General features: G+C 38.4%; 1 protein-coding gene across 1 annotated transcript in view; it reads left to right on the plus strand.

Moving 5' to 3' along the window:
- The first annotated feature begins 2,218 nt into the window (after positions 1-2,218).
- The window catches only part of stk24a (serine/threonine kinase 24a (STE20 homolog, yeast)), a 15,465-nt gene continuing 8,172 nt past the window's right edge, over positions 2,219-9,511 (plus strand). Inside the window, exons 1-3 of the mRNA XM_034886448.1 lie at positions 2,219-2,767; positions 7,478-7,708; positions 9,208-9,264. Of these exons, the coding sequence (XP_034742339.1) occupies positions 2,726-2,767; positions 7,478-7,708; positions 9,208-9,264 (330 nt within the window). The 5' untranslated portion in view covers positions 2,219-2,725. The remainder of the gene's footprint in view (positions 2,768-7,477; positions 7,709-9,207; positions 9,265-9,511) is intronic.

Here is a 9,511-nt window from a genome sequence, read left to right on the forward strand (position 1 = left end):
ATAAAGGGGTCCTCTGTCTTGTCAAACTTCCTCAAACTTAGAGCAGCTGTCTCAATGTGCTGCTAGATGGCGCTTTAATACTTCCTTATTCAAAAAATGAATCCCACATCACTCAATCATAGCAGAATGGCAGATTCTGTTTCTGATTCTGATACTGTTACAAACTAACTTTACTGACCAGATAGCTTTAGAACGATCATTAGTCAAGAAGGAAATAAACACAATTCTAAAACACTTCCTATTAGGGGTCTAGACCTAGTCATCTACTCCTTATGAGATTAGGATCCAGTGATTATTTAGCAGATATTCCCGCTATTAAATCTTTAGATGGTAACTGACCCTGATGAGACATTTTATTCCAATCTATATGAATCTGAAGTTACTTTTCATCAATCCCATTATGACAGCTGGTTGCCTCAGTTATCATCAGAGGAATCAGATAGCCTTGACAAATTGATTACTTTTGAAGAATCAAAGATGGCAGTATGCAAAAAGGAAAATCACCGGGCTTTGATGAGATTCCCCATGAACTTTTTGGGAACAATTGGGCCCTTTCCTTCTTGACATGGATAACTTCTCTTGTTGAAAAGAATGCTCAAGGGATGTTAACACAGTCTTAATTTCCTAACTCTTGAAAAAGGATTAGGATCCTACAGAGTGGTCTAGTTCCCACCAAACAGGATTCATAAAAATTAGACTAGCAGCAGACAATATCAGACACCTTCTCCACAGTTTTGTGAGTTCTATGCTACCTCTTTTCCCTCCCGCTGGCTATTGGCGTAAATTACAATCAGCGGTATCTAAATTTATCTGGAAAGGCAAACGGCAGTGACTTAAGATGTTCTTCTACAGAGAAGGAAAGAGGATGGTGGCCTCTCAGATTCCAACTTCAAACATTGTTTTTAGTCCTTCTGACACTTACTTCCATATAGCTTGTAACTGGCACACTTGCTTCTGATTGGTGAGAGGCCAATAAAAGACCCACAATTGGAACAAAGAGGGCTTCATTGTCTAAATGACTTGCAAAACGCATTCAATCTACCACGTTCCTCTTTTTTCTTTTACCGTCAATTAAGATCAACACTCAAGGCAAACGGTGTAGCTTGGCAGATGTCTTTACCCATCTTTCCTATCCGGAATTTATATACTATGCAGTCAAAAAAAGGTGGTATGGTATCTAGGCTTTATCAGTTCTTAGTGATATCTGGTTGCTTTGTCCTTATGCACTCTCTGCCCAATAAAAGCACAAGGTATATATCTTCACATGATCTGGGAGTGATCTGCCATTGGTCATTTCTAGAACAATATTGCATCCAAAATTTCCACATTGATTAATGTTGCTGTGCCTGTTACTGTCAATGTTTTGATTCTGAATGATCTGTCAGCCTTTCAGCTCTCTAGAACTCAAAAATGCGCTGTATTTGCTGGACTTACAGCTGCAAAGAAAATGATTGCAACCCGTTGGAAACCACCATGACCTATCTATCCGTGCATGGACCCTTTCCTTTTTGGATGTAGTTTACATGGAACTCTCTACAGTGCACATTCATGGAGCGCCAGGAAGGACTCTGGACACTTGGCTGAGCATCGCTGATTCTTTCAGGTCGGGGTTGTAGCCCTGTGCTACAGCCTTGGCTTTAAGTTGTGCAGGTGTTTGGTCCCTTGTCTTGTGTCTGTCTGTGTATGTGTCTGTTTCTACATGTGTTGTTTTGTCTCCCTCCCTCTCATCAATCCTCTCTATGTTTCTTGGCCCCGGGACACATTTAGTCTCAGAGTGTTGTTTGTGGTTGTTTGTCGCTGTTTGTGGTTTCTAAATATATATTTGAAAAAATATTGGTTTGTTTAATTTTACGTGTATGGAATTTGTCAAAAATGATTAACTGTTGAATAAAAAGTTAACAATTTTGTCCACAGTTATTCTTCAAAGTAAATTCAAATTTCACTTAATCATGACTCTTTCACCTGTTTATCCAAAGAAAATGTTTTAATTTTCAATCCAAAAAAGTTTGGAATACACATGTTGAAAAATACATGGAAAATTGTGTCTTTGTTTAGAACACAAAAGTCACAAGATATGTGAAGTGTAAAACTCATGGGTGAAACTCGTAGGTGAAACTGATCCTGCACCTGAACTTTTTTCCTCCTCTGTGACGTATTTTGCGATTTGCAAACGAATAGTTGGGCCCTCTCTACGCTTCCTCCCTGAGGCTCTCGCTGATTGGTCCTCCGGAAAATGAAAATGACATGAACCAAGATGGCGCTGAGCGAGAGAGGAAAGTGATGAGAGAATAGAACAACAAGCGATACTATACTATATAATAGTGTGCATTTATTAATCTTGTGCGACTATTTAAAATCAGACTTCTATTTCATTACAGGGAAAGTGCCAAGAACGTGCTTAGAGATCGTACAGGTCTACGGAGAAATTATTCAGCTAACTGTGTGCTAACTAGCTGCTTAGATAACGTTAGCCTAGCTAGCGTTCGCTAACTGCGGAAGGCGAGTGAGGAGAAGGCTGGCCGGCAGCCCGAATTACAGCCGACAAGTCAGGCTGATTTTTCAAAATCAAGCGGCTTCACCGTTTGATACATTAACTACCCTTACAGAGTGTGCGGCACTGACCGGTGATCCAAACCACGGCTCGGTCGGGTAACTGACGTTACACCTCTGATAAGGAAAGCAGATAAAGACGAGGAAAAGTCGTCATCTTTGCCGATTTGACGCCATGGCTCGTTCACCTATTCAGAGTGGACTGCCGGGGATTCAGGTGAATAAAATACATTATATTATTGGTTAACTTTCTTTAAGAGGCAACTTTATTGATTTCACAGTCACCTGTTTTTTTACTATACTTTTTTTCTTAACGTTTGCGTGCACCTTCAGCTCGTAAGTTTGCCTCGGTGCCTGTAAATAACTTTATCTACAAGAACCCCCATTATTATTATCACGGTTATGACTCTCATCTTTACTTTACGGTAAAAAATGCAACTCGCTAGTCTTCAAAGTCCAGTATCACAGTATGTGATAAGAGTGCTGTGGTCTTTTTTTATTAATGTTGTCATATCTAACGTGTACTGAATGACTGACGGGCTGTCAAAACCGAGATATACATTTATATTGGATGAGTTCACTCCTTATTCATGAACAGTATTTTGTGCAGGCTGAAATGCCATCGCAATTAAAGCACAAGTTAACATATCCAGCTTTCTGTTTATTCCATGTCCACTGTTTTATTTTTCACAGTGCAACACTGGAAAATGTTTAGTATATTGATATGTAAGGAAAAATAGTGAGTTCTCACGATTGAGAAGCTGAAAACCTCAAATGTTTGGCATTTAGTTTGAAAAAATATTTTTCTGTGATCAAGTAAAGACAAATTGACTGATGCGCTTAAGCTCTAATCAGTTCCACTTTGTCACCCTTCTATAGTTAAACAATGTCAGAAAATCGTGAATTTTCCTAAATGAACCCGAAGTGATTCCTCTGAATTGTCCTTTGTGTCCGTTCAACAGTAAAGAACCTAAATATATTTACTTTACAAGTACAGTGGATATAAAAAGTCTACACACCCCTGTTAAAATGGCAGGTTTTTGTGATGTAAAAAAATAAGACAAGGATAAATCAAGTCAGAACTTTTTCAGCCTTTTAATGTGACCTATAACGTGAACAATTCAATTACAAAAACAAACTGAAATCTTGGAGGGGGGAAAATAAAAACGTACAATAACCTGGTTGCGTAAGTGTGCACACCCTTAAAACTAATACTCTGTTGAAGAACCTTTTTGATTTTATTACAGCACTCCGTCTTTTTGGGTAGGAGTCTGTTAGCATGGCACATCTTGACGTGGCAATATTTGCCCTCTCTTCTTTGCAAAAGTGCTCCAAATCTGTCATATTGCGAGGACATCTCCTGTGCACAACCCCCTTAAGATCACCCTACAGATGCTCAATTGGATTCAGGTCTGGCCTCTAGCTGGGCCATTCCAAAAAATTAATCTTCTTTTGGTAAAGCCATGCTTTTGTGAATTTGGATGTTTACTTTAGGTTGTTGTCATGCTGAAAGGTGAACTTCCTCACCTGAAAGTTTTTTGCCATAATTGCCTGGTATTTGGAACTGTTCACAATTCACTCCACCCTGACTAAGACCCCGGTTCCAACTGGAAAAAAAACAGCCCCAAAGCATGATGCTGCCACCACCATGCTTCACTGTGGGTATGGTGTTCTTTGGGTGATGTGCAGTATTGTTTTTTCACCGAACATATCTTTTGAAATTTTGGCCAAAAAGTTCAACCTTGGTTTCATCAGACCATAACACATTTCCCCACATGCTTTTGGGGGACTTGATGTTTGTTTTTGCAAACTTCAGCCAGGCTTGGATGTTTTTCTGTGTAAGAAAAGGCTCCCGTCTTGCCACCCTATCCCAAAGCCCATTCATATGAAGAATACGGGAGATTGTTGTCACATGTAGCACACAGCCAGTACTTGCCAAAAATTCCTGCAACTCCTTTAATGTTGCTGTAGGCCTCTTGGAAGCCTCCCTGAGTAGTTTTCTTCTCGTCTTTTCATCAATTTTAGAGGGACGTCCAGTCTTAAATGTGTTCCATGGTATAGTTAATACATTGGAAATTCTTTTGTAACCTTCTCCTGAGTGATATCTTCCAACAATGAGATCCCTCTAATGGTTTGGAAGCTCTCTGCGGACCATGGCTTTTGCTCTGAGATGCAACTAAGAAAATGTCAGGAAAATCCTACTGGAACAGCTTAACTTTATTTGCGATTAATCAGAGTCACTTAAAATGATAGCAGTTGTGTAATGACTTCTATTTAACATGAGTTAGAATGTGATTGGTTAATTCTGAACACAGCGACATCCCCAGTTATAAGAGGTGTGCACACCGCAACCAGGTAATTGGAAGGTTTTTATTTTTCAACCTCGAAGATTTCGGTTTGTTTTTCAATTTAATTATTCACATTATAGGTCACATTAAAGTGGGAAAAGTTCTGACATGATTTATCTTTGTCTACTGTCTAATTTTTTTACATTCCAAAAATCTGCCTTTTTAACAGGGTTGTGTAGACTTTTTACATCCACTGTATATGAAACAGAAAAGCAGTCAGTCTTCAAATTTGAGAAGCTGGAACCAGAGAATGTTTGGCAATCTTGCAAAGTAAATTAATTAAATGATTCATTAATTATGAAACAGCTGTAATTTAGTAATCAAATTAGCCACAAAACGATTAAGTGACTAATAATTATACTAATACTAACATCAAATGACTTTTTCTGAATCTTAAACTATTCAGTTGCAGATTTATATTTAGTCGGTAGAGTAATATACAAGTTGATGTATAGTTTCACTATATGCAAGGATGATACCACACGGTTGTGTGGTGCAGATGGGGGGAGCATCAAACACATGCCTTTTAGAGCGAGGTTCAGGCAGCTTTAGTTGTTGCAGTAAACTTGCTGACTGTGGAAATGGCAAGTACATTCCCATCATGTGTAGTCTGTGGCCGCAGCGCCCTTGTTTTTTTTCCCATTGTTTTTACAGAAGTCAGCCTGGACATTATAATTTTCACCTGGATGACTGACCACACCAGTGCTATGGTTCGGTTGTGTTGGTTCTACTCTACTTTATTCTGCACTGCTCTACCTCTTTGTCTTTGTTGGAAAGTCTCTTTGCTTTCAAATTCAACAGCCACCTCTTTGCCAATTTTTCAAAGTGCAGCTGCTCATCCTCCCTTCCATATAGATTTGACCACCATGCATTAGCACTTTTACAGGAAACTGTTCTCTGGGGGGACTGTAGCAATACGCGGTGTGAGCCAACAGATGATCTTCTTAAGGCTGGGTTACTTAGTAAATTAAGTTTTGTGCCTAATTGTTTTAGTTCTTTATTATTAAAGCTACAACAAAAATATTGTAAACTTTTCTTTTTTTTTCTTTTCAGGATAGACTTTTGTATTATATTTGTAATGGAAATTATGGCACCACCACAAACACTACTCAGTCGGTTTTGGCTAATGATTGCTGTGCATGAAGGGAAATTGGACTGGCCAGCTTGAAGCCCATTATTTCTGCCCTGGTGCTCCATGGGGAAATAGTCCATTTAGTCCAGTCAATAAGTTAGGGTGTAGTCCTTCAGTTTCTGTTTAGCTTTTGTGGTGGAGGTCATAACGCCTAAGTCCTTGTTGAGGCGTCTTGTGATTTAAATGTAACTCATAGAAAAGGTGAAGAAAAAAAATGGTTGACATGCAGAGACCAAGGCTGAAGTACAACATTTTTACAGGGCTGTTTGTCAACAAAAGATGAAAATCTTGGATTTTGTTCTCTGTGCTGCTGTATGTGCTCTGTAGCTGGTAGGAATTTTGGTCTTGAATTTCACACATTGCTAGAGTTCAGTTACTCAGAAGTTGTTCTTAGTATACCAATCCTGATTATTCTTGAGAAAAGGGGAAAACAGATCAAATCTAGCCTAAGGAGCTGAGCTGTGTAGAGGAAAGTAGGGATGTTCCAAGCCTATCCTCAACATTGGTATCAGAGCCATTGGCTTTAGTAAACCTGATCATTATTCTTGATTAACCTAGCCCAAACTGAACACTATTTATCCCATCTGTCATCCAAGTGACAGGCTAGAACACTAGAAACCTTTATCAACAATACTGTATTGCGAGAGATTGAACCCTGAATTGGTTCAAACGAAATTAGAACCCTGCTGATGTAGTTTTGATCAGTATTATCCTTGTGAGAAAGTACCTTTGATGATGTCATCGGAGGTTATTTTGGAGCGGGCTTTGAGACAACACAGTCATGGCAGAAAGCCTACATTACCAATTAAGGTGTTACGTTTGAAACACAGTGACATTTACCAGGCAGGAAGGGTCATAGAAAAGGTTGTTTTGGTTGCATTGTGTAAAGTGTTCTGTTTTATTTATTTATTTAAATTTTTTAAATTTTAAAACAAAACATCTTGTTTGGTATTTGATGCAACATAAAAACAGGGGGAAACATTACGATTGACAGCTGTGATTGACTGGCGATTGGGTGGTGTAAAGCGGGACTTTGATATTGCAGCTCCACCGCTTGATCACTACAATTTTAGATGACTATCAGCTCTGGGAAAGTCTGATGGGCATTTCTTTTTAACATTTTCTGACATTTTGTAGATTTTTCAAATCTGTTTTTTTAGATTATAGTGAATCCAAGTTCACTTATTACAGTCCCTTTATTTGGTAACTAGAGTATGTGTGTATCCCAGATATCAAAAATAACAATATATCACAGTTGGCAAGATATTTTGAAGACTGAGGGAGCTATCTTGCTTGTATGTTGAGTTGTGGGCCTGTGTAAGAACAGCTTGAATACCTGTAATTTCATTTTCTGTGCCTTTTTTATTTTCATCTTGTCTGTTGCCTGAGGTTCTACATTGCTTAAAATGCACTTTGTTCTCTGTCTCTCTCTCACTCACACACACAGAACTTCAGAGCTGATCCAGAAGAGTTTTTTACCAAGCTGGACAGAATAGGGAAAGGCTCTTTTGGTGAAGTTTTTAAAGGCATTGACAATCGGACTCAGAAGGTTGTGGCCATTAAAACTATTGATCTGGAAGAAGCGGAGGATGAAATAGAAGACATTCAACAAGAAATCACAGTTCTTAGCCAGTGTGACAGTCCCTTTATCACCAAGTATCATGGCTCCTACCTAAAGGTAAGCTTTAACCTCAAGAAGAATCCCATTGTCAACATAATGCATACATGTCTTTAGTGTCTTCCTGCAAGCAAGGGTACACAATGTAGGTCAATAAATAATGCATGTGGGCAATGGAACAAATATTGCCTTTGTAATAAAACACAGATTGCTGTTGATTAACCTGAAAAATAGGCCGACATTGCAGTAGTATATGGCTTGAGGGCTTGTAACAATGCAGTCTGTAAGTATTTGGACGTTGTCATGTGTTTTATTCTTTTTCCTCTTTACTCCATCAAATAAGGTTTGAAATAAAACAATGACAGGGAGGTAAATGTGCTCACGTTCAGCTTTTTTATCAGGGTGTTCATGTGCATATTAGGTGAACAGTAAATGAAATACAGCCTTGTGTATATATTGAGAAGTGCACCATGACAGTTATAGGGGTGCAACACCCTTAAAGCGGAAAGTAATCTCTTTAGCATCTCTATAGTTATAGTAGTTTTTTAGTCATACTACATGTGATGGTGCTAAGATTACATCTCACCATTTACTATGGTACTTAGGAGAGAATTAAGGCTTATTTGTGTGAATTACGTAATCATGGTGTTATGCTCAGTGTATGCATGTAGCAGCAGTGGCTATAGCACATGGCTTATGGAGGCAAAGGTAGTTTAAATCCCATACATGAACTGCTTAAAGCTAATTTGGCGAACACGTTGCCAAAATGTAAACAAATATAGGTTGCTATAAAAGGGGGCTCAAGTTCTGTCCCACAGCAAAGTTCACGTATACCAATGTTATTTCCTGTTTACATCCCCAAAGTATTATGGAAACTGTAGTTCCAAAACTTAGTGAGGGGAAAAAAGACTGCCTGAGTAAATTTGACATTTCAAGTAGTGTGTGTGCTCCGAGGAAATCTTAATACACAAGCTCAGATGACAAACCCACAGATCTGAAGTCATAGTGACTGGCTGAACTACTGTAAAATTCAACACATTAACACATTTAACATAGCTTGCATTGTATTACTGTATGTTTTAGATTAATACATAGTATTTCTCAGCTGCTAGAAGTGGATAAACCAGTTTGTTGTAAATGGTAAATTGTAAATATAGAATATTTTAGTATTAGTAGTCAATAGACATAAATCTGTCAGTTAACCATCATAGAGCAATTGTGAAATGACTCCTTTCGTCATGTGATGTAAAAGTGTCTGTTTCCCTAACAGACTGAACACACTAAATTAGCCTGGCCACGTGCCTTAATTAGTGCAATATCATTTCTCTACTGTTTTGCTACATGTACATCTTGGCACTATGGTGGGCCAGGTAGCATTTAACAAAAAAAAGTTAAAGTTAAATAAATGTCTCTTTCAATCTACAAAAACAGGGCAAGTATTGCTCTATTTTTAAGTGATCAAAGTGAATATGAACTGTTACTCTTTATATAATTTAATTTATATGATAGCTACTGCAACTTTGAACCCTGTTTGACTGAATTCTGGAATTATTTTTCAGGGTACAAAATTATGGATTATTATGGAATATTTGGGTGGAGGATCAGCCCTGGATTTGGTAAGTCTATATCCAAATAAAGTAAATGGCCTGTTTGATGTTTGTCTTACCTTAAAGGTCCCATTACATGGTGCTTTTTGGATGCTTTATAGGCCTTAGTGGTCCCCTAGTACTGTATCTGAAGGATCGTTCCCAAAATTTAGCCTTGGTGCAGAATTACTGCCACTAGAGCTAGTCCCCACAATGAGCTTTCCTTAAGACATGCCATTTCTGTGTCTGTAGATATTGAGGGTGGGGGGGGGGGGGG

Source organism: Etheostoma cragini, chromosome 11 (assembly GCF_013103735.1).
Source record: "Etheostoma cragini isolate CJK2018 chromosome 11, CSU_Ecrag_1.0, whole genome shotgun sequence".
Lineage (NCBI taxonomy): Eukaryota > Metazoa > Chordata > Actinopteri > Perciformes > Percidae > Etheostoma > Etheostoma cragini.